Source organism: Pocillopora damicornis, chromosome 14 (assembly GCF_964200805.1).
Source record: "Pocillopora damicornis chromosome 14, jaPocDami1.2, whole genome shotgun sequence".
Taxonomy (NCBI): domain Eukaryota; kingdom Metazoa; phylum Cnidaria; class Anthozoa; order Scleractinia; family Pocilloporidae; genus Pocillopora; species Pocillopora damicornis.
The window spans coordinates 4,642,570-4,668,335 of NC_142683.1; the positions used below are offsets into that span (position 1 = coordinate 4,642,570).

The 25,766-nt window shown below is 37.8% G+C and overlaps 4 protein-coding genes and 1 pseudogene across 5 annotated transcripts; 1 reads left to right on the forward strand and 4 right to left on the reverse strand.

Annotated features, from left to right (window-relative positions):
* Positions 1 to 244: 244 nt before the first annotated feature.
* On the reverse strand, positions 245 to 2,873 carry LOC113676077 (tripartite motif-containing protein 2-like). Its single transcript, XM_027192700.2, has one exon. It carries the CDS (start codon positions 2,250 to 2,252, stop codon positions 621 to 623), a length of 1,632 nt encoding a protein of 543 aa, XP_027048501.2. The 5' UTR covers positions 2,253 to 2,873; the 3' UTR covers positions 245 to 620.
* A 5,579-nt stretch (positions 2,874 to 8,452) lies between these two features.
* Positions 8,453 to 11,519, reverse strand: LOC113676076 (uncharacterized). The gene is made up of 2 exons (XM_089193971.1): positions 11,391 to 11,519; positions 8,453 to 11,303 (listed from the first exon to the last, which is right to left on the reverse strand). Exon 2 carries the CDS (start codon positions 10,780 to 10,782, stop codon positions 9,661 to 9,663), a length of 1,122 nt encoding a protein of 373 aa, XP_089050097.1. The 5' UTR covers positions 10,783 to 11,303; positions 11,391 to 11,519; the 3' UTR covers positions 8,453 to 9,660.
* A 2,315-nt stretch (positions 11,520 to 13,834) lies between these two features.
* LOC149034096 (galanin receptor type 2-like) lies at positions 13,835 to 15,236 on the reverse strand. Its single transcript, XM_089193974.1, has one exon. The coding sequence runs from the start codon at positions 15,234 to 15,236 to the stop codon at positions 14,136 to 14,138; it is 1,101 nt and encodes a 366-aa protein (XP_089050100.1). The 3' UTR covers positions 13,835 to 14,135.
* LOC149034097 (pyroglutamylated RF-amide peptide receptor-like) lies at positions 14,993 to 21,627 on the forward strand. The gene is made up of 3 exons (XM_089193975.1): positions 14,993 to 15,447; positions 19,371 to 19,416; positions 19,706 to 21,627. The coding sequence occupies exons 1-3, from the start codon at positions 15,394 to 15,396 to the stop codon at positions 20,599 to 20,601; spliced, it is 996 nt and encodes a 331-aa protein (XP_089050101.1). The 5' UTR covers positions 14,993 to 15,393; the 3' UTR covers positions 20,602 to 21,627.
* On the reverse strand, positions 21,471 to 25,530 carry LOC149034098 (pyroglutamylated RF-amide peptide receptor-like; annotated as a pseudogene). Its single transcript, XR_016182961.1, has 2 exons — positions 25,388 to 25,530; positions 21,471 to 23,642 (listed from the first exon to the last, which is right to left on the reverse strand). The product of XR_016182961.1 is annotated as a pyroglutamylated RF-amide peptide receptor-like (transcript).
* Between the last annotated feature and the right edge of the window lie 236 nt (positions 25,531 to 25,766).

Below are 25,766 nucleotides of genomic sequence, written 5' to 3' on the forward strand. Positions count from 1 at the left end.
TGCTGATACAGCCCTTGGTTTATCAAGTTTAATGTATTTTCTGTGTTTGACTGCACATATTAGTTTGATTCAGTCAAACCTGAATCTCTTACTCAAAATTCTCTTCACCTAAAATACTTACTATATACAGAAATCCTATGTCCTTGTTATTTCTAAGACCTCAAGGCACTTACAAAATACACCACTAAAAAAGGGTTTAAAGTTCTTTGAGAGAACCTTTCTACAACTTAACATTTACTAACAATTTGCTAACAGATTTTCAAATCTTAATTCCACTTTAAGTGAAAACACTTTTGCATAAGGAATAATACAACCTTTCGTTTGTTAAAATAATGAATACCAAATGTTTTGAAAAGTTATGTAGACATAACATTCTCAGTAGCAATGCGCTCAGAATGCTTCACAGGTGTACATATTGGGTTTGATTAACCTTTCTTCAGTCCTACCACTCCGCTAAAAATTTACGGATATGTGCACCAAAGAATTTATTTTCATTTCTCCCTACTTTGTTTACCTCCATTTGTTAATTTTATATATAACTCAATTAATTTATGTAGAAAGCGGTTGAATTTCTTTCTGCTTAAAGTAAGCCAAACAGTTCACCAGAGAGAGAATCTGTACTACTCAATTAACTGAATACGATGGTTACGAGCATCAGTAACAACAAATCTCCCCGTACTGAGAACAGCTAATGCACGAGGAGTTATCAACTCTCCTAAATGATTACTCTTTGTTCCAAACTTACCTACAAAATTTCCATTCAGTTTAAAGACTTGTATTCTATAATTGTTTGAGTCACAGACCATAAGTTGCCCTGACTTGTTCACTAACAAAGATCTTGAATAATTAAACTCCCCGTCTTTTTCTCCCGGCTCTCCAAACTTGTACTGAAACTTTCCATTCCTGTCAAAAACTTTGATACAGTTATCACTATGGTCTGACACTATGAGATATCTGTCATACTGAATACAGTGGATAGGAAAAGAAAAAGAGCCCTTCTCACCTATCCTCCTTAGAAACTTTCCATCAGGAGAAAATATCTTAATCAGTTTGTTACCTGCGTCTGCAACAATGATATTCCCCTCACTGTCTACAGACAGACCCGAGGGAATATCAAGCTGACTGTCAACGTTTCCTTTCCCACCAAAACTTCCCACGAATTCACCCTCACCGCTAAAAATCTGAATTCTATGATTGTAACAGTCTGCTACAAAAATATTGCCATTATTATGAAATGATATTCCCCGAGGATTGTTCAGTTCTCCCGCATTGTCACCCTTCTTACCAAATGATCTTAAAAACTTTCCTTCACTACTGAAAATTTGAACCCTGTGGTTGCTTTGATCAGTTACAGCGATCTCGTCGTTAGCGTTCACTGCAACCCCCCAAGGCCCATTAAACTTTCCAACCGACAAACCCTGTTCTCCAAAAGCTGAAACAGGTCTTAAGTGAAATGGTTTTACGAGGATAATAAATTGACTTCCGTGCACATGTATCCCGTTTACCTTTATCGCCACTTTACATCTTCCTTCATTTCTAGGAGAATATATGATTTTATAGAGTCCATCCTTATTGTCAACTATTTGCAATTCCGTTGCGCAGTCGCGTCCTTGTTCGTCAATGATCTCCACTGTTACATGGTCACCTTCATTGTAACACTGTCTTCCTTTATAGTCCCTTGTGGTCAGAGAAAAGTGTGCTTGACGGTTAGCAATTGCTTCTTCAAGTCCTTTTCCTTCAGCAACTGACTGACTTGCTGTTGTTTGGTGTGCTATTTGCAACATTCCGATTTCTTCGGCGTTTATATTGCTTAGCATCTTTGGGTTTTCCACGAAAGCCAAAACAGGAAGCTTTTCCGGGTAACGGTCTTTTGGCTGGCTTTGATTAATTCCTGGAAAGATTTCCTCAAATGATTTCTTTAGTTGAACGACTTGGGCGGGTGTGCTTCGTTTTAGAATTGTATCAGCTTTTTCCAGTGATGATTCGATGATCTTTACTTCACTCTCGATCTCCGTCTTTTGCCTTGTTAGAGTTTCGAGAAATCTTTTCGTTTCATCGTCCGCCGTTGCCATGATATTTTGTTTCTTCGCTTCAATAGTTGCAATCAAATTGTCCACAAACGTCTGCACTTGTCTCTTGATGTCTTCGTTTTGTCGTATCAATTTTGCGTAATCTTCATCGAGTCGACCCAAAGCGTTAATCTTTGCTTGTAAATCGTGCTTCTGTATTTCAGCCAGTGATTTCAGTTCCATCTTTTGTCTTTCCCTTCTTCCTCAAGGTGCAATATGGCGTGATCCGTATGATCTATCACAACACAGCTTTGGTAAGCTGCCGTTTCGCAGTTCTTGCAGAAGTATTTAAGTTCTTCTTTCTCGTGCAGCTGTTTAGAGTAGAACAAGGGTCGTTTCAACATGTCCACGTAATCCTTTTCTTGAAAGTCTTTGAGCCCTAGAACACGGTGATCTTTATTGCTTTTAATGATGTTATGTGCAACGAGGCACTCTTCACACCAAAACATGCAACACTGGAAACAGTAGGAACTCTCGGAGCTCTTCTTTGGACAGTTTCCACATCCAGCTTGACTGGTTTTACATTCTTTAATGGCCAGCACGTCAATCAAGGCGTTCAAATGAACACTGGTGGGAAGATCTGCCAGATCACCACTATCAGGCACTTTGCTAACAAGTTGGCATTTCGGGCAAGTGATTGTGTCTCGACCATGGCTTGATCTGTGCCAGTGTTTCAAGCATTGCAGGCAGAAACTGTGACGACATGGGAGGTGTTTTGGTTCTGTGTATATGTTAGTGCACACTGGACAAGAAACTTCTTCACGAAGATTGTGAGGCAACGTTGTGATATCCATGGTTCGTCTGTCTTTTTGAGGAGACAGCGAGAATTTCGGAATTTGACCCAAAACAATGAAGTCTTGTCACTTTGTTTTATTTTTCAAAGCTTTTTTGGAATTTTGTTATGGTTATCTTTTCAATTGCATCAGCTAATCAGGGATCCTTGTCTCGAAATGAAAAGCCATCCGCATGTTCTCCGAACTACTCATATGCAAAATTAACCAATGACTTGGCCGCTCTTCACATGCTGATACAGCTGCTAGTTAATTAAGTTCGATGTATTATCTGTATTAGATAGAAACATATTAGTTTGATTCAGTCAACACTTGAATCTCTTATTCAAGAATTCTCTTACCTAAAATACTTATTATATACAGAAATCCTATAGTTCCCTTATTATTTTCTAAGATCTCAAGACACTTACAAAATACACCACCGAAAAGAGGGTTAAAGTTCTTCGAAAGAACCTTTCTACAGCTTATATGATTTTGTTTTTATTTATCCACAAAAAGTTTCGAAACCAATTGCACACAGATTTTTAAATCTTTATTCCACTAAAAGTGAAAAAATTGTTATTCAACATCATAAGTGAATGTAATTTTTCTGGTCATAATTGTACACGAACCAAATCATAATGAATAACAACACAACCTTTCGTTTCTTAAAATAATGAATACCAGATTTATTTGAAAAGTTCTGTAAACATAACATTCTCAGCAGGAAAACGCTTACATCGAAATGCTTCAGGTGTACATATTGGACATGACAATCCTTTTTAACTCGTGAATTGCGCGCATGCGCAAGAGCGAGTTATAGATACGATGTGGGGAATGGCATTCGCTCGCTCGCTCGCTCGATTGGTCGATCCCTGTAAACTTTTTTTAGATTTTAGGCTTTTGAGTGCATTTTATAGTTTTTGGCGAGCAATAAACAGACGAAATGGCGACCTTTGTTGCTAAGAATAGTGGTGGGGTGAAAAAGAAGCCAATAATAATCTTAAAAGAGTTTTTTTTTTCCGTTTTAGTTTCAACAAGCGGCGCCAGCGACTGGCAGGCATGCAAGGATTCACACTGAAATAACAGAACAACCTTCGTTTTTCATAAAATTGTAATTTACAATCCTTGAACTTGAAAACAATCCGAAGATTCATTGAAAATATCACTTACTGCGAAGCGCTCGGAGTTTGCAGATGTTCAAAAGCTTTTTCTGTTATAGCGTGAGATTGAGGACAAAATTGATCATTACGTTTCGTCGCGTGTGTTTTTCCTGTGTGAAGCAACAAAAGATGCCGGCGACTGACGAAATAACAAGTTAACACGAAAATCAAATAACACCTAAACAAACAATTTTAGCTACCGATTTTCAGTGAATTTTTAAAGAACAATTTTCTTTTAAGTTTCAAGACAATTTGAAGAAGTTTAAAACACATGACATCATCCACCTTGTCAAATGATAGCATGATCATTTCAATTGTAACGCCTTCTTATCCCAACGTTACTTTGTTTCTTTGCTACATTAGCGAACACTGAACTACTGCTCGTACTCTAGATATGACAATCAACCACAAAATTCCCTAAACCAGATAGCATTAAACATAATCTAAAAAATCATGTGTCAATTCACGAGTTTGCTCACAGAGCACTTTGATTCAGTCCTATTACTCCGCCAAAAATTAACAGATACGTGAACTAAAGAATTTCTTTTCATTTCTTCCCTATTATTTTATTTCTCTTCATTTCTTAATTTCATTTGAAACTCGTTGATTTATGTAGAAAGCGGTTGAATTTCACTCTGCTCAAAATAAGCCAAACAGTTCATCAGAGCGAACGTGGACTACTTCCACTGTCAGCATCAACATATCTCCCTGTTCAGAGAACTGCTAGTACGTGTGGAATTGTGAATCCTCCTAAATTTTTACTTATTTATGTGTTCCAAACTTACCAAAAAACTTTCCATTCAGCTAAAAGACTGGTCAGAATAGCATTCTACAATTTCCTGAGTTACGCACCATAATTTGTCCTGACTTGTTCACTGACAAAGATCTTTGCACTTTCCACTAGGGATCTCTTCTGACGTATACAAGGGAGTTTACGCCATGTAGAAGTGGATGACAAATTGCCTAACTTTCCGCTCATTTATTGGTTAAGCGTTGATAAGCGTAGTCTAGTTTGGAATCTCGCAGAGGGGACATTATTGACGTAATAGAGGTGAGAATTTGCTGGCCTTAGGTTTGTTTTGTTTGTGCTTCGAATGAAGTCAAAGGAAAAAAGAATAAAACTAGTAAAGCCTCCCTTCATCTTTGCAAGTTAAGTAATGACTTCTTCGGATTATCCAATTTATAGCCGTTTTCATGTTTCTTATGGGTAGTGCGTTGTAAGTATATTACCCACATTGCCGTAGGCTATGAGGGAATGAGGGAGTGTAAGAGTGTAGGTCCGCAACACATGCATGAATTTTGAGTTGCTAGTTAAAAGCACGTCACTGTTTTCATCTTTGCTTCTCAGTAGGAAAGCAGTTGCACATATTTATTTTTTCTTCCAGGTGGAGTAGATAACTGTGTAAAGCTGTGGAACGCTCGTTCCATTTGTAATCCTGATGATGACGATGATGAAGGAACAGACCCGAAGTAAGTGTTACAGCTCTATCCCTCAGTGTATAATTACATTTCGTGGCTTGATTATTGTAAGCTCGAGCTGTTGCGCCTGTTAGATCATTCTGCGCCGACTTATACGTAAGTGTGAGTCAAGATGCAAGAAATGAAACGTAATAATATAAAACCAGTCAATATGTAATTTTGTTAAAAGAATCTGAGTTTGGGTAAAAGCCCGAGTGGAATTTAGCATGTTAATTTTGTGGATGGAGGAAAAAGCCCCCATTGCAGGAACAATGGAGTTGGAGTGACTGGTAGCGACAGTGTAAGGGACCATGGAACAAGAAAGAACGAGTTCTGTAAGTCCCTTCCTCCTTCGCACCTTCTTCCATTTTGGCAAAAAGGCCCTGATTGCTCTTCTTTGCGTTCCTCACATGTATGAATTGGTTAAGATGGCCTCCCTTACTTCGATGTCATACCCAGCCGAAAAATATTTACTCCTCTTAGACAGACTAAAATCAGTTACTCTCAAAAACTAAAGTGGGGTTTTTAAGTAAATATCGTCTTAACTTCCAAAAACTGTTTATCAATGGATCTAAAGAAACCTAATGAGAAGCAGGAGAGGGACGACATAAAATAAAATCTTAGCAGGCTACTATGAATCTTGACGAAACTGGTGCACATGAAGATATGATGTAAGGGAGGGAAAATGTTCTCTTGTAAATTAATAACGGTAATAGGACCATCTAGGATTTACAAGGAAATGTGTAGCAGCTAGAGGGGAGAATTAACAATCAGATCTTGGGAGTTAAAGGGTTGCCAGTCAGGCAAGATTTGACTTTGTGTTACTGATCCAGTTTTCCTGATTTATTTCTAAGACCATATTGAGAGGTCTTTTCTCTGAACTCCTTTCCTGAAAATAGCTGCCATTCAACTTTATGTTCCTTGATATTGTTTTGCAGTACAATCTTTTATAGCCTGTTTTTGAGGAAGTCAGGAAGATTATCATGAAGGCCTTAGCATTAGTTGGTAGCCATATCACGGGATGAACCCAGGAAAAGCAGTGAGCTCATAGGAACCTTAAGGTTTTGAAACAGACTGTGTCCAAAGTTGCCAGTCCCTCAAAACTTGATCTCCGATCCTCAATTCTCAATCTCTGACTCTCGATTTTTTTGAGAACTTCCAGGATCGAGGCTCAAGTCAAAGTTTATAGACATCTGAGTAGAGTTTGATGTGATAATAAAATTGTTTCCTCCAAATGGGGGATTGAGATCCTCAAGAAATTCTTCAGTTACGTGTCTCAATCCTAGATTCTGGAGCCTTGGTTCTCTGTCGTCTATTATCCCAAATGGCTTTGAGGTTTGAGAATGGAGTTTCAAGTTGAGACAGTGTCAAATTAAATACATTTGTAAATGTACATGTACTTTTCTAGTGGTTGACCAACCATTCTTTTTTATAAATATAGTTGTTACCACTACTTTTTTTAACAGTTATAATATACTGTGCTGTTATCAGCTAGTTATTTGAAAACCTCTCATGTATTATCCAACATTTGGTGTTGGTTACACTGGTAAACTGATAGAAATTATGCTCTATGAAGACAGTGTTAAAAACTTTGTAGCTTGCACATTTATACAAAATAGTAAACTGTAAAGAAAAGTCACTTAGTATGTAGCCTGTGTGAAGCCACCCCCTGCCCTTAAAAAAAAACAGGATTCTTTTTTAGAGTTAACCCTTTAACTTCCAAGATCTGACTGTTAATTCTCCCTTCTTGCTTCTGCACTTTTCCTTGTAATTGATCATGAGAATTTGGATTCTTGATTGTGAGAACAACTTCTACCTAATAAGTTTTAGTATCCTCATTACCTGCTTCACGGATGATGTGCGGATATTATAGGGAGAAGTTACATGTGAATCACATCTGGGAGTTTAAGAGTTAAGGATTGATTTTCTTTGGATAACCAGGGACTAAGAAGTTTTTTTTCTGTGTTAAGAAAGTTGCTCCACAATCTAAAAGGATGTGTAGACTTAATTGGAACCTTTTGTTGTTCAGATATTTTTCCATTTGTCCTGTCTAACTGCAGCAGGGTCTGCAATGGTTGTTGGTGCCATGAAATGTGGTTTGTGTGGGGGATTTTCCAGTGGGAAGGAGGACAAAAAATTTAGGGGCTGTGGTTGAACTTCCATGAAGTGAGTCCAGCTCTTGTGTCTGGCTGGTTTTTACTGTACATTAAATTATTGCTGTTCTTCAGCACAAAGCAGTGTACATACATGCATAAACCCTTTTCCCTTCCTTATCTCCAAGCCTTTTTTTTAATGGATTAACTTTTCAACCCCCTGAACTTTCCTGTCCCTACTTCACACTGAGCTTGGACATAGGAATCCTATGCAGGGTGTGTAATGGTGAGCTTAGGGACTACATTAGAGACAAGTGGAAGGGTACAATGTAGTTTTCAAGCCCAGGTAACAATGCAGAAGAGCCAGTTATCCTTGGAAGTGGAAAATATTCCTTCATAAAACTTTGAAAATGCTTGTTTTCTCACTGTAGCCAACAAAAGCAAGTTGTATTATGGAATTCCACCAGAACTTGATCTTGGAGTTGTTATTGAAGAGGGAAATGAGGAGGAGGAAGATAATATTTAATTTAGTGAGGGAAGTATTGCAATATCGTTTTAGTTTTGTTATACTATGTTTTTCAAATAAATTATCTTAACTGGGAGTGAAAGTTGCCCATTTTATGCCTCTTAACCCTTTCACTCCCAAGATCTCATTACTCATTTTCCTTACTGTTTGCAGTACAATTCTTATGGTGTTAGTTTGGAGAATTTGGTTTTGGATCAGTTAATAATCCCCAAATTTATGTTTTTCTTTTTTCTTATCACTTGTTTGCTTGATATTGTATTGGTCTTGTAAGAGGAAAATCTGTCTTGGTCACTCATGAAATTTAAATAGATAATAATAATAAAGTAATACCAGCAATGATAATGATGATGAAAACTTCATTAAATACAAAAGGTCAAACAGTTCAGTGACACTTTATTTTTTTGGATGATATGATATTCAATATACATAGGCAGTTCAATTTGTTAATCAATATAACTTATTTAGGTGTGCAGAGCTTCTTATTTATTATAAAACTAGATAAATTCAAATTAATCCACTGTATTTGAAACAGTCTTATGCCCAGACCTCCAATTGCCAAGCCCCTCATTTCAGTTTTATATATGAAGGTAAGCATTATGTGGGTTCTGAGATCATTAACAAATAAACTCCTACAAATATTTTCAATCCTAAGAATTCTGCTTTTCAAAGTACAAAATAATGATAATGACTTCCATTTTGAAATGGCAGGTTAATCCTTTCTTAAGTTATTTTTTAAAATCTATTTTTCAGCTGATAGTTACCAATAATGTTTGCAGACAAGGTTCTGTTTTTGGCTGAAAAATTGAAAGCCATCCCCATGTTCTCTGAACTATTCATATACAAAATTAACCACAATGACTTGGCCGCTCTTCAAATGCTGATACAGCCGTTGGTTTATCAAGTTCAATATTTTTTCTGTGTGACTGAAACATATCAGTTTGATTCAGTCAACACCTGAATCTCCTATTCAAAAATTCTCTTCACCTAAAATACTTGCTATAATAAAGAAATCATAGTCCCCTTGCTATTTCTAAGATCTCAAGGCACTTACAAAAAACACCATTTAAAAGTTTAGAGTTCTTTGAAAGAACCTTAAGTTTCTACAACTTAAATGGTTTTTTTAAATTTTATCTAAAAAAATTCACTAACAACTTTCCTACAGCTTTTTTTTTTATTCCACCTAAAAAACTGAAAAAGGTTTTGATCAAGTGACTGTAATTTTTTTTTGTTATAATTGTACATGAACCAAATCATAATGAATAACCACAACCTTTTGTTTGTTAAAATAATGAATACCAAATGTATATTAAAAGTTCTGTAAACATAACATTCTCAGTAGCAATATGCTTCCATCAGAATGCTTCACAGGTGTACATATTGGATTGGATTAACTTTTTTTCAGTCCTACCACTCTGCCAAAAGCTAACGAATATGTGCTCTAAAGAGTTTCTTTTCATTTCTTCCCTTTCACTTTACTTCTATTCATTTGTTAATTTTAAACTCAAGTGATTTATGTAGAAAGCGGTTGTCAATCTCACTCTGCTCAAAATAAGCCAAACAGTTCACCAGAGTGAACGAGCACTACTCAATTATCTGAATACGATGGTAACGTTCACGATGAGCAACAACAAATCTCCCTGTACTGAGAACAGCTACTGCTCTTGGATATCTGAATTCTCCTAAATTTTTATTTTGAGTTCCAAACTTACCAACAAACTTTCCATTCAGTTCAAAGACTTGTATTCTACGATTGCCTGAGTCACAGACCATAAGTTGTCCTGAATTGTTCAATGACAAACATCTTGGATAATTAAACTCCCCATCCCTTCCTCCCTGCTTCCCAAACTTGTACTGAAACTTTCCATTCCTGTCAAAAACTTTGATACAATGATCACTATTGTCTGACACTATGAGATATCTATGATATTGAATACAGTGCATAGGATAGGTAAAAGACCCCTGCCCACCTATCTTTCTTAGAAACTTGCCTTCAGGAGAAAAGATCTTAATCAGTTTGTTACCTACGTCTGCAACAACGATATTTCCCTCACTGTCTACAGACAGACCCGAGGGATAATCAAGGTCTCCTTTCCCACCAAAACTTCCCACGAACTCATCCTCACCGCTAAAAATCTGAATTCTATGATTGTAACAGTCTGTAACAAAAATATTGCCATTATTATGAAATGTTATTCCCCGAGGATTGTTGAATTCTCCGACCATGTCACCCTTCTTACCAAATGATCTTAAAAACTTTCCTTCACTACTGAAAATTTGAACCCTGTTGTTGAATTGATCAGTTACAGCGATCTCGTCGTCAGCGTTGACTGCAACCCCCCAGGGACAAGAAAACTTTCCAACCGACGAACCCTCTTCACCAAAAGATAAAACAGGTCTAAGCTGAAACGGTTTAACACTGTGCACATGTTCCCCGTTTACCTTTATCGTCGCTTTACATCTTCCTTCATTTTGGGGGGAATAACTGATTTTATAGAGTCCATTCTTATTGTCAATTATTTGCAATTCTGTTGCGCAGTCGTGTCCTTGTTCGTCAATGATCTCCCTTGTGGCCAGAGAAGACTGTGCTTGATGGTTAGCAATTGCTTCTTCAAGTCCTTTTCCTTCAGCAACTGACTGACTTGATTTTGTTTGGTGTGATATTGGCAACATTCCGATTTCTTCGGCGTTCATGGTGCTTCGCATCTTTAGGTTGTCCAAGAAAGCTAGGACAGGAAGCTTTTCCGGGTAACGGTCTTTTGGCTGGCTCTGATTAGTTCCCTGAAAGATTTCCTTGATTGATTTCTTCAGTTGAACGACTTCGGCGTGTGTGCTTCGTTTTAGAATTGTATCAGCTTTTTCCAGCGATGATTCGATGATCTTTATTTCACTCTCGATCTTCGTCTTTTTCGTTGTTATAGTTTCGAGGAATCTCTTCGTTTCATCGTCCGCCGCTGCGGTAATAATTTGTTTTTTCGCTTCAATAGTTGCAATTAAGTTGTCCACAAACTTCTGCACTTGTCTCTTGATGTCTTCGCTTCGTTGTATCAGTTTGGTGCAGTCTTCATTCAGTCGACCAAAAGTGTTAATCTTTGTAGACTCCAGCCAAGAGTTGATTTAAAAGAGTAAATTTATTCCTCGTTCACAGTCATAGAGTAAATTAAACGCATCTGATCATGTAGAAGGTGATGATGTAAATGATGTAAATGATACAAATGATGGTTCGACTGAAAGGAAAAATTACATTATAAATTACAATAGATCCAAGAAAATTGACGAACAAAATGAAAACGAAAAAAGGACTAACGACTTACAGATATTTCCTCCTACTGAATTGAACGGGCCGAGTGAAATAGCCGTTGATTGAAAAACAAGAACTTGCCGTAACAAAGGGCCAACACTGAATATATATTACAATGAAAAACGAGAACTTAAAAAGTGTAATCAAACAAGTCACGTGGAGATCAAGGGTTAAAATTTAAATCAAGGGTAACGCACGTACGTGAGAGGTCACGCACGTTTGAATCTTACAATCTTTGCTTGTAAATCGTGCTTCTGTATTTCAATCAGTGATTTTAGTTCCATCTTTTGTCTTTCCGCTTCTTCCTCAAGGTGCAATATGGCGTGACCCGCAAGATGTATCAAACACAGCTTTGACAAGCTACCGTTTCGCAGTTCTTGCGGAAGTATTTAAGTTCTTCTTTCTCATGCCGCTGTTTAGAGCAGAACAAGGGTCGTTTCAACACGTCCTCGTAATCCTTTTGGAACGCGCCCGAAAACCCTAAAGGACCTGATTAAATATTCAAAACACTGATCAGTCATTCTGGGCCCGTGTTTTCGACGAGTTTTAACAACGACTACTCATCTCTTGTTTCCTCTTCTGCCGAAAGAACAGGTACGTTAATTTTTTTTCCTCCGTGAATGGCTAATGCACTATGGTGAACTTCTTTTGATTTAGATCGCTTCGAGTCCCAGAAAATGTCTTTACAGAACAAATTATATTGACATAATAATCAAGGATTAGTGTTAACCCTTTACCTCCCATGAGTGACCAAGAGAGAATTTCTCCTTACAATATCAATACAATATCAAGGATAGAAGTGATGAGAATAAAGTAAAATATAAATTAGGGGATTATTAGTTGATCCAATACCAAATTCTCCAGATTGACATCATAAGAATTGTACGGTAGACAGTAAGGAGAATTACTAATGAGATCTTGGGAGTTAAAGGGTTAACTCCTTTTCGAATGACCAGCCTTAGAGAGCTTTTAAGAAGTATTGAGGTATTATACTCTGAAGCACTTAGATGAAAATAATTCTTTGGTACCACTTTAAATCGCTACGAGGCTTCAAGTTTGAGCACTGTTGTTCAATTTTTTTTTAATCGACGTTACTATCTGTATGGTGACCGTTCATCTTTTAGTGAGAATAATCTAATCCTAAGTATTAACGTTCTTATTAAACAATTACTTGGTTTATGAAGTAACTTATACTTATTGTGCTTCCTGTTTCCAACAAGTTCGCCTTTGGAGTCTCGACACTTTCAGTTCCTTAGTCTCGTTCAAGGGACATAACTACCCAGTGTGGGACCTGCAGTTCTGGAAGGGGACTACCAGAAATAGTTAGATTTCTTAACTAATTATTTCTCTTTTTTTTCCACAACATGAATTCACTTATTTCCTAGAACAGAAATCTAGCATATCGAAGCGTCTTCTCTTCACTCAAATTTATCATCTAAATATTTGTTCATAGTTTATTTTTGGTGTATAATTTTGCAGATATCCAGCTCTTCTATACATAAACCCTGTGATCTACGCATTCCTGTGCCCTGAATTCAGGAGAGGAGTTCTCAGACATTGTTGCTTCTGTTGTTCAAACAATTGTCCTTTGGGTCGCGTGGAGCCTGTCATCTAATATGGACGAATCAGAGTAGCAAATAAACGGAACAGCAACTTTTCCGCTTATGTTCATACTGCATACATATTTTTGGAGTCACACCACAAAGCGACAACGTGCGTGGAAGTATAAGGCCCAAGGAATAATGGGAGCAAGACACGTCAATATTTTGGCGTCTGTCTGGTCTCTGTCATAAACTGAAGATATCCTCATGTTTGTGCACGCACCGCATCTCTGTATTTAGGTGCACTCCGCTGACCCAGAAGCGACAACAGGCGCGGTGTGGGAGTGACTATTAACGGGCATGAAACGTGGGGGAACATGGAAGATGCAAGAATTAACTCTGCATTCCCTCTTGTGCATCCCATTGTATTTTGGTATAACTCAAGGGAATTAAGGTAATTTTGATAACTGAAAAAAAAAAAACCCCGATCGGTCTTCCTTACGACTCTCACAGACATTAGAAGACCTTCCTTACTTAGATGCCTCACCCCGCTTAAAAATACTTACTCTTCTAACACAAAGTGAAATAAGCTATTATTAAGACTGAATTGGAGTGTTACGAGAATATCGTTATCAATTCCCAAAACTATTCATCCAAGGGTCCTCAGAAGCCTAAGATGAAATAAAATCGTAGCAGGCGCCATTATGAATCCTAACGAAAAATAGTGCACATGAGGTCTTAAAACTGAGGTACGGAAAAAAAATGTACTTTTGTTCAAGTGATTCTTGCAAATATCCCTCATTAATATCTAACAAAGAATCTTTTGCAACAACCCTAGTTTATGTTCTTGTCACAGAGATGTTTGTTTGATCACCTAAATGCTAATCTTTTTCTGTATTTATGACTAATTTATACACCAATTTGCTAAATTTTATTGTCCTGTAATAAGTTAACAAAACTTCCAACAGCAGTCTCGGGCTCAGAGTCAATACCTCTTCGTGTTTTGCAGTTGTTTGACGTCATTCCTAGCTACGTTAAATATGGGAAAACATAATGTACTCCTACAATCTTCCTCTACAATGCAACTGAAGTATTAAGGTTGCCTTATGTGGGTGCTTTACATGTTTTCGTACATGACCTGTCTACCCTACGATTATACCACTGACATGGATCCCAAATTATTCGGGGCTCAACCATTGAAAAAATGAAAGATTTCTTCATTTCTGATCGACCTGCTGTCTTCGTATCGAAGTTTGCCACGTTCTTGTTTGTAAACGTATCTCGTCATCAGGACTAATCCGGTGATTACGGGACGATTTACAGCAGCAGCAACAACAACAACAACAACAAGCAAATTTGATGCTATTTTTCCTAAATTCCGGGCAAAAAAAAGCGTATACAGCAGTACTAACACAAGAGCTTGATGCCGGTGCGATAAACATGAACCATACCATTAAAAAATATTTCGTCACTCCAGGCACTCTGTCAAAAACTTCATACTTATCCAACATGCTGCCCAAAATACTTGGTCCCCAGCAGAGAACGAAGCCAAACACGGCTACAATCAACAAACGAATAGATTTTGACTTGTGTTTCGCCACAGCGCTGTGAATAGCTCCATTTTTGCTTCTGTTCCACAAGCGAACTGCAATTCTTGTGTACGCAACTGCTATATAGGAAAGAGGCATGATAAACGCCACAAAAAAGTAAATCGTCTCGGAAAGCTGAATTTGCCAAGTAGATCGCGATGTGTCACAGAGCATATACTGTCTACATGAATCATTGTTGTTTTCTGTCTGACAATAGGTAAAAGTCTGTACCTTCACACTGTGAACAAACGAAATGGAAGATAACGCAGCATAAGCCCAAATGACTCCAGTCATCATTAAATATGAACGAGGAGGTCTGGAAATCAGACTCCTAAAAGGCTGTAAGATGTTTTTATGTCTATCCCACGCAATAGCAGCTAACGTGCTAAAAATAGCGGCTGGGCATGCGCGGTCTACAAAGGCAAACGCTTTACAAGACCGAATATCTCTCTTAAGCCGACCCCTGTAAGGATTCATAACGATTACAAGATGGAACAGTAGATGAGTCACAGATAGATGAAAAAGTAAAAAGCTGGCAAAATTTTTGCGTAGTTGTCCACTTCGTAACATTACGAAGATGACAAAAATGTCCAACACGCCGCCGACTCCGAACACAATGGCGTAGACAACCCAAGAAAACACCGCAATTGTATAAACTGAAGAACCATATGTCAACGGATCGGAGTACTCTGTGCTATTAGAAGTGAAATTTTCAAATGTCACATTCATTGTCTCTTGCAGTTTTAAATCTGTTATCCTTGTTAAGGTTTACTGAACCAAATATCCGTAAAACCACTCACGAATCGCGAGTTTTGTACAAAAACGAATCCGGTTGCACCGCCGAGGAAAATTATCCTTGCGCAAGCTGTAGTCACAATGCTTACCAATGATCTTGGAAATGACAAGCGCGCCCTGTAAAAAGGACAAAAATGGATTTAAGGTCAGAATGTTTACAATTTATCTCTTGAAAGCCTTATACTGGAAGACAAGTACTCAATTGACCGACTTGCACAAAAACAAGAACAACTGAAATAACGTTTCCATGATAAAAAATCTATAATTTTCGATAGCCATTTTTTTTCCAATGTGATTTAAAATATTTGCGTTATTGCGCGGAATGATTGGTAATTAAATTTCAACAGATTAAAACCTTATGTTGCTTACTAGTTGGTGGAAGTGGAGAAAGAAGATGTGATAGAGAAGTTCCACGCCAGAAAAATACTCCAAATGCCAAACTTCTCTGTTTAAAAGCTTCTTCCTGTTTACACTGAAGTTACGCAGAATATGAACTTTTGATAATATAGAATGAGTTCTTTATTTAAGTCAATAAAATGTCAATAAGATGTTCCCGCGCACAACTTTCTTGTCTTAGGCTTATGACGATGAGAGGATAATTGTTCGAACACTACTATGATTATGTAAAACGAAGACACTAATAAAACTTAAAAAAATATTTCAAGGTAAACCTCGGTGGGAGGTTTTTCAATAACTTTATTGATTAACTGGCTTCGTCAGTTGCGTATTTGTCATTAGGAAGTTTTTGTTGTGGCTTAGAAAAGTCAAACACGATTACTTTTCTCGATAACATGAAGAGCCGTTGTAAGATGAGCTTAGGATTTTTTTTAGTCCTTAAAAAAAAAAACTAAGAAACTCTCTGTCGTACAAGTTCCTTCGGCGAGACAGTTATTAAAGTCCATTGTTGACAGATGTCAGGTCCATTTAAATGCACGAGATATCTAGCTTTTAGTTGTTGGTTTTGCTAAATTAAAAGTCTGGTACAGTTGTGTATTTAGCTGCTACAAAGGAAGTAAAAACATTTGCCCATTAAACGCAAATGTAAGAAATTAAAACCGAACTTGCTGTGTGACAAAGAAATACGACTACCGCCCAGGTAGATTTGTCTTAATTAATTTTAATTCGTTTTCGTAGTATTTTCTTTCTAAATTAATATCCTTTCTTTTTCTTTTATATTTTTCCCATTCCCACAGAGATTTTTATTATGGAGAGTTCAGGATTACTTTAGTTTTGCTTTAGAGCACTTTTCGGTTGAGCGTTGTAAAACCAAAACCACAGTAATCCCAATAACCAAAAGTAAGGAACAAAAATACCTTCAAAGCAAACTGCCCAAAGCGCGGGAAAACACGGATGACCAAATCGTGATTGGTTTTAGTTTTGCATCTGATTGGTTGGGAAGTAAGCGCGGGTTTTCTGAACCAATCACAGAGCAGGGTGAGGCCAAATCGACGCAGATTAGACACTCAAATGAAAATTGTAGTATTTCACTCTTAGATGTGCCAACTTCCTCTAAACCAACCAAATTCAAAGCCAATCAGAGCTCAAAGTAAGAGCAGGGAAACTACCTAAAGCGCGGGAAAACGCGAGCGACCAAGCTAAAACCAACCAAATTCAAAGCTAAAAGCAACTGTGACTTGGTCACACGCGTTTTTCCGAGCAGGGTGAGGCCGAATCGACGCAGATTAGACACTCAAATGAAAATTGTACTATTTCACTCTTAGATGTGCCAACTTCTTCTAAACCAACCAAATTCAAAGCTAAAACCAACTGTGACCTAGCCACCCGCGTTTTTCTGAGCATCAGTTAGAATGTCAGTTTTAATCGATTGGCGTTTTTCCTTGGTTTTGATCCTTTGGTTTGTTGTGTTTGCTTTGGGTTTGGTTTCACGAAACTTGGTCGGAATTCGTCTTTTCCATCCAAATTACTTTTTGGTTTGTTCTTACTTTTGAGGAGGTTTTGTTCCTTGCAAATTAGAGCGTAAGTAATCATATCGGCCGATCAGAAGAAAGGAAAATACATTAAGGAGCCAATCAGAGCTCAAAGTAAAAGCAGGCAAACTACCTAAAGCGCGGGAAAACGCGGGCGACCAAGCGGTAATTGGTTTAGGCTATGTATCTGATTGGTTGAGAGGGTGGTGCGAGTTTCTTGGACCAATCACAGAGCAATGTGAAGCAAGACCAATGCAATCGCGGATTACTTTCGAAACTTGCTTGAAAATTTCTCAATTTTAGTGTGAAGGTTTTATGCTGATTTTGACCAATTAATTACGTTTCAGACATAGTTTGATGCTACACTGGTTTGCAGATTTAATGAATGTAACCGAAGAAGTTACAATTCATAGACCCAACGTTTCGACACTCCTAATTACGTTTCCTAAATGATCCAAAATTTCGAGACACATTTCGTTCTGGTTTCGCCGCATGTATTTGTGAAGGAATCGAACGACAGGTAATTTCCGCTTTTTTTTTTCGAATAAGAATAACTTTATCTTGGTCAATAAAAGATCCAGAAAGTTTCGGTCCAAAGACACAGGCTCAAAACTAAGACAACAAATAACTTGATAAGGCATAAATTAATTACGCCCAAATTAATAACGCACAATGGCGCAAAGTGCTACCAACAGTATTTATCGCTCTTCTCCTAACTTCATCCGGTAAGCTTGATCGTAAGTAAGAATTTATCTCTGATCCGTAAATATTGAAAAACTTGTAAGGGAAAAAACACAAAAAGCCTTCGTCATTTCAATTTAAGATCAATTCGTAATATCATCAATTGCACAGGTAAAACTATATGACAAATGAGTTTCTCTTACCCTGAAGCTAGCAGTGAATTCTATGTAAATTGAACATCTTATGATGCGAGGAGCCAATTTATTTGTGGCACCGAAGACAAAGGTTCATCTTTTCGAAATTTGTTATTTTACCTAATAATATTTGTTTTTTAAGTCTGCCTAACAGCTGAAAAAAGAAATGATCTGAACGTTTTAGCGCTAAAAGGTAAACAAAAATCTTTTCAACTAACGCTTAGTGGAAGTAATAATTTTGATAAAAGCGTTTCAAGCATTTCTCTGGCTTCTTTTTTGTCTGAGTTCAAATTAAACATAGAAGACGCAGTTCCTTCTAGTAGGGACTATTGATTTCTTAACTAATGATTTCTCTAAATGGTTCAACTGAACTCTTTTACGAGATAAAGACAAATTGCGTTAAACAGGGCGCATTCTGATTCAGTATTATGAGTCGAAGCCGGCCAATCAGAACAGAGTTAAAAACAGCCAGCTATCGAGGAAGCGAACTCAATACTTTAATGCTGTTATAGGCAAAAAACCGCGGCGAGAGACAGCATCACAAATGCATTCTTATGAAAAGATGGATATTTCTTTTTATGGGAGGGAGTAGGAGGTTTTTAAACAGTTGAAATACACCAAATATGGAGATCAGAAATCATCTCTTGTAGCGGCTTTTATTTCCCTAAAAATTGTCTGATGAGTTTGTTGATCTAGAAGCGCAGGAAAAACGCGGGTGATCAAGTCGCGATTGGTTCTTGTTTTGCATCTGATTACGTTGAGAGAATAAATGGTGCGAGTTTTCCAGACCAATCACAGAACTCTGAAAGACATAACTTACGTCAGTCTGTATTACTTTTGACACTTAATGGAGATTTGCCTTAATGGCTTGCTAAACTTGGATGCATATAACGAGCTTACCAGAAACAGTAATTTGGTTTTATTAACCGAGTTGCTTATGTAAATTGGCCACCGTTTAAAAGACTTTCTCAAGTTGATGTTATGAGCGTTCGCCCTTCGTTAGAGCGAAGGCCTAACGAAGGTTTTTGATAGAGGGCTGACGCTCGTAACGTCAGCTTTAGAAACTCTTTACGTTGTCCAATTTACATCATGAACTCAGTTGAAATTAGTTAAACCCAATTATCTTGTGCTACCACCCACCGACGCAACACCACAGTTTCTTTAGGAAGTTACCCATTTTAATAAAAGGAAAAACTTTGGCTTCGCTTTGGTCCTATTTTCCGACTATGAGCAGCTTATCAACTTGCATTTTTGTCTTGTGTCAGGTCTGTTGTTTTAGATGCGCAATAAAGTGCTGGTACATTATGAAAAGTAAATAATAATTTTGATCTAAAATGTAAATTTATAGTTTTTTTTTTTTTTTTTTTCAATTTCTTTGCTTGCAAGCTTTCAGTCCTCTCTGTAACATACTATCACGACCGAAAAACTTTGAAGATGATACACTGTCAGTGTTGAAAGACAAAGATCTTTTACGAAGAGATGAATCAAACGTTAGCAAACTGGTCAAAGCCCGTATCACTTAATTCTTCGCAAACGCATTTTAATCGTGCGAGCTTTACTCGATGGCCGTTCATCATTTGTTACGTGTTGCTTTCCTCAGGTGCAGTTTTAAACTCTGTAGTTATATACGTCATGCTTCGAAGTGGTAAGGCACGGCGAAATATTTCAAGCTTTTTGATTTGCCATTTGTCCTTCACCCATCTGCTGTTTCACTTCGTCATTCCGATGTCACAGCTAGTCCAGTCACTTTTCTTGCTATCATCTACATCATGCAAAGCTTGGGTACTCGTCAGCTACACCTCTGCGGCGGCCAGTTTCAGTAGTTTGGCTGCTATTGCGTGGGACCGACACAGAAACGTATTACGGCCTTTTCAAAGCTTATCACCCAGAAAACTGAAGACATTCCTACTCCTGGTTTCCTCGATTTGGTGTTACGCCTTCATAACATCTCTCCCGTTTTTGTACAGCATCAAGAGTTCCTCTGGAGTAATTTGCTTCCAAAAAAACGATGGCACTGAAAGTTGTAGAGATTATAGCTACTGCACGTTAACTGCAGACTGGAAAGATCAGCTTACAAGAACCTTCTACTTTGTGGTGGCGTTTGTCGCTCCTCTGTTGTATATGATTTTCGCCTACGGGAAGATCGCCGTAAGTTTATGGAACAGAAGCAAAAATGGAACAATTCACAAGGCAGTTGCCAAGGCTAAAATGAAATCAACTCGCTTAATGGTCGCTACTGTCCTAGTTTTTGTGGCCTGCTGGGCGCCAACCTTAGTATTGCAACTACTGGAGGTGTATAGCATAGTAGAAAATTTATCATCTAAATATTTGTTCATAGTTTATTTTTGGTGTATAATTTTGCAGATATCCAGCTCTTCTATAAACCCTGTCATCTACGCATTCCTGTGCCCTGAATTCAGGAGAGGAGTTCTCAGACATTGTTGCTTCTGTTGTTCAAGCCATTGTCCTTTGGGTCGCGTGGAGCCTGTCATCTAATATGGACGAATCAGAGTAGAAAATAAACAATAAACGGAACAGCAACTTTTCCGCGTATGTTCGTACTGCATGCGTGCGTGGACCACTTAAGCGACTGGTGACAAGTATAAGGCCCAAGGAATTATGGAAGCAAGACACGTCAATATTTTGGCGTCCTCTGGTCTCTGTCACAAACTGAAGATATCCTTATGTTTGTGCACGCACCGCACTGTATTGAGGTGCGCTCCGCTGACCAAGAAGCAACAACAGGCGCGGTGTGGGAGTGACTATTAACGGGCATGAAACGTGAGGGAACATGGAAGATGGAAGAATTAATTCTGCATTCCCTCTTGTGCATCCCATTTTATTTTGGTATAACTTAAGGGAATTTTAATATATTAGAAAAAAAAGTCAATCGGTCTTCCTTACAACTCTCGCAGACATTAGATGCTTAGGAAGACCTTCCTTACTTAGATGCCTCACCCCCGCTTAAGAATATTTGCTCTTCTAAGACAAAATGAAATAAGCTATTTTTAAGACTGAATCGGAGTGTTACGAGAATATCGTCATCAATTCCCAAAACTATTTATCCATGGGTCTTGAGAAGCCTAAGATGAATTGAAATCCTAACCAAGATGAAGAGATGAAGATGAATTATGAATCCTAATGAAAAATAGTGCACACGAGGTCTTAAAATTGAGGTACGGAAAAAAATGTACTTTTGTTAACGTAATTCTAGCAAAATAGACAAATGGATTGAGATACAGAGGTCTATAGCAACCCCAGTCATTTTACCATCCTTATTTAGTTTTCTGCAGGTATATTTCTTTGGCCCGTACCAGTACCCGTTTGTTGGGGACAATTCGCAAAGAGCTTTTTTTGACGCGTGGTTGTAGAACACAACGCTTTAATCCAGATCATCTCATGCTTGTGCACAACCTTCAGATACAGACATTTCCACCCTTTGTGATATTTTTGTTGCCTCGAATTGATCTACGCCTACGGTAAAAAATATTCTGTGCAATAAACGGTGGGGAAAGTACAAAACTGCAACAAACGAACATTGCATTCACAGTCCCCGGCACGAAACTACTCTTATACAAAACCATGTGCTACTAAGCCACGTGGCCAAATCAATATCAGTTCGCATTTCGTTCATTCGGTCGCTAGTCGGCCCCAACACCATTATTTACAAGCGCGGTAATACTTCGGTGAATTATATAGTGTACCACAAAAATGCGATTGAACCGTTAAAAACAAGGCTTCAAAATTGTAGATCGCCCATTGGATCACTCACAGTTTCTTTGGAAACTTATCCTTATATTCATTGGAAGAATTAGCCTAATAGGATTTTTTTTCCTGCGTGCAACCCGCCTACAATATCCTTCATTAATATCTAACAAAGAATCTTTTGCAACAACCCTAGTTTATGTTCTTGTCACAGAGATGTTTGTTTGATCACCTAAATGCATATTTTTTTCTGTTTTTATGACCAACTTACACACCAATTTCTTAAATTTTATTGTCCTGTAATAAGTTATAGACAAAACTGCCGACAGCAGTCTCAAGCTCAGAGTCAATACTGCTTCGTGTCTTGAAGTCGTTTGACGTCATTCCTAGCTACGTTAAATATGGGAAACATAATGTACTCCTACAATCTTCCTCTACAATGCAACTGAAGTATGAAGGTTGCCTTATGCGGGTGCTTTACATGTTTTCGAACATGACGTGTCTATCTCACGCTTATACCACTGACATGGATCCCAAATTATTCGGGGCTCAACCACTGAAGAAAGCAAATATTTCTTCATTTCTGATCGACCTGCTGTCTTCGTATCGAAGTTTGCCACGTTCTTGTTTGTAAACGTATCTCGTCATCGGGACTAATCCGGTGATTACGGGACGATTTACAGCAGCAACAACAATAACAACAACAACAACAAGCAAATTTGATGCTATTTTTCCTAAATTCAGGGCAAAAAAAAGCATATACAGCAGTACTAACACAAGAGCTTGATGCCGGTGCGATAAGCATGAACCATACCATTAGAAAATATTTCGTCACTCCAGGCACTCCGTCAAAAACTTCATACTTATCCAACATGCTGCCCAAAATACTTGGTCCCCAGCAAAGAACGAAGCCAAACACGGCCACAACCAACAAGCGAATAGATTTTGACTTGTGTTTCGCCACAGCGCTGTGAATAGCTCCTTTTTTGCTTCTGTTCCACAAGCGAACTACAATTCTTGTGTACGCAACTGCTATATAGGAAAGAGGCATGATAAACGCCACAAAAAAATAAATCGTCTCGGAAAGCTGAATTTGCCAAGTAGATTGCGATGTGTCGCAGAACATATACTGTCTTCATGAATCACTGTTGTTTTCTGCCCGACAATAGTTCACAGTCCGTACCTTCACACTGTGAACAAACGAAATGGAAGATAACACAGCATAGGCCCAAATGACTCCAGTCATTATTAAATATGAACGAAGGGGTTTGTAAATCAGACTCTTAAAAGGCTGTAAGATGTTTTTGAGTCTATCCCACGCAATAGCAGCTAACGTGCTAAAAATAGCGGCTGGGCATGCGCGGTCGACAAAGGCAAACGCCTTACAAGACTGAATATCTCCATTAAACAGACCCCTGTAAAAATTCATGACGATTACAAGATGAAACAGTAGATGAGTCACAGATAAATGAAAAAGTAAAAAGCTGGCAAAATTTTTCCTTAGTTGTCCACTTCGTAACATTACGTAGATGACAAAAATGTCTAACACGCCGCCGACTCCGAACACGACGACGTAGACAAGCAAAGAAAACATTTCAATTTTATGTAAGGAAGCATCTGTCCATGAACCGGAGTACTCTGTGCCATTAAAAGTCAAATTTCCAAATGTCGCATTCATTGTCTCTTAGAGTTTTATCAAATATCCATTAAACCACTCACGGATCGCGAGTTTCGTACAAAAACGAATCCGGTTATGCTGCCGAGGAAAACTTGTCCTTGCGCAAGCTGTTGTCAAAATGATTACCAATGATCTTGGAAATGACGAGTGCGCCCTGTAAAAGGGACAAAAATGGGTTTTAGGTGAGAATGTTAACAATTTATTTCTTGAAAGCCTTATACTGCAAGACAAGCACCACTTATTGGACCGACTTGCGCAAAAACAAGAACAACTGAAATAACGTTTCCATGAATAAAAATCTACTATTTACAATAGCCGTTTTTTTGTCAATGTGATTTAAAATATGTGTGTTATTGTGCGGAATGATTGGTAATTAAATTTCAAAAAATTAAAACCTTATGTTGCTTACCAGTCGGTGGAAGTGGAGAAAGATGTGATAGAGAAGTTCCAAGCCAGAAAAATAATTCAAATATCAAACTTCTCTGTTTAAAAGCTTCCCCCTGTTTAGGCAGAATATGAACTTCTGATAATAAAGCATGGGATCTTTAATTAAGTCAATAAGATGCCAAGAAGATGTCAAAAAGATGTTAACAAGATGTTCCCGCGCACAACTTTCTTATGGTAAGAGAGGATAATTGTTCGAATACTACTGTGATTATGCAAAACGAAGACACTGATAAAATTCAAAAAAATATTTCAAGGTAAATCTCGGTGGGAGGTGTTTTAATAACTTTATTGATTAACTGGCTTCGTCAGTTGCGTATTTGCCATTAGGAGGTTTTTGTCGTGGCTTAGAAAAATCAAACACGATTACTGTTCTCGACACTATAGAGAACCATTGTAAGATGAACTTAGAATTTTTTTCGTCCTTAAAAAAAAAAACTAAGAAACTCTCTGCCGTACAAGTTCCTTCGGTGAGACAGTTATTAAAGTCCATTGTTGACAGATGTCAGGTCCATTTAAATGCACGAGATATCTAGCTTTTAGTTGTTGGTTTTAGTTAAAAGTCTGGTACAGATGTTTATTTAGCTGCTACAAAGGAAGTAAAAACATTCGCCCATTAAACGCAAATACAAGAAATTAAAACCGAACTTGCTGTGTGACAAAGAAATACGACTACCGCCCAGGTAGATTTGTCTTAATTAATTTTATTGTTTTTTAGGGGGCACGGTAACGAATCTTGCAATCTGATTGGTTCTTTACCCGGTCAGTATTTTCCTATCTCTGCCCACGGGCCACGGTAACGCTTTCGTGAGTCGCCGAGTACATCCCAACTTTCGTCATTTTTCATAAATATACCTCGGTTTCCGGCTGGGCAGTATTTTTAAGCAAACACGTCGGTCACTACCTCAAGCCGATAAATAACTTATGAATCCTCTCTTTTCTCTATCAAATCGCGCTGGTTGACAGAAAAATATTGGTTTCAGAATGAATTTGTATAAACAATAGTGTCATTACGTTAGTTGACAAGCGGCCAAAAAACCGTCTGCAATTAATTTTAATCGTTCACAAAAAGTACCCAGAAAGTTGAAACGTGTGGTATTTGGTTACAGTTAAACTGAACGATGGAACTTTCATTCATTTAATATCTGAATTTTCTCGAGCAATTTGTTCATGGTGAAAGAGCGAGCAAAGTTTTAATTTAAGTTCTACAACAAATATACGCTCCCGGTGAGTCTTTCCAATTCCGTTCAATTTGGACATTTGTACCGTAAATTGCACAACAGAAATTGAAGGAATTTTTTGAGAAAAGGCCGCATTAAATTCCCTTGTGTCTCGTTGGAGTTTGCCGTTCTAATTTAGTTTTTGTGAAGGAAAGACCAGAATTAAACACGCCACCACAGCAAACAAACGAGCAAACTCTCACAACTTCAAAATAAAAAAATTGAATTTACTCACAATTACTTTCCTCGCCGTTTACTTAATGAACAGAGGTAAATCTTCGTACATGAATGAATGGTCGATGAGAGTGAATAATACTTTCCGTTAGATCTATGACTGATTTTGAAGAAAACATTGTCGTGACAGTCCTTTCCAAACTAGTTCTGTTGGTTTTCAAATGTTCCTACGCTTTTTTTTTCTTGCGCGCTCTCTAATTGACAGGTGTCAGATTGTGACAGATACCTGTAAAAATAATGTTTCAATGTTTGTTTGGAAGCCTTTTAAATCACCTTCATCGTTACGGAAATGAAAATGTTTCGCTGAGGCATCTCTCTTAAATTTGCATCACCTCTATTTCAACTACCATTTACTCACTCAAAAATTGTTCAGTTTATGG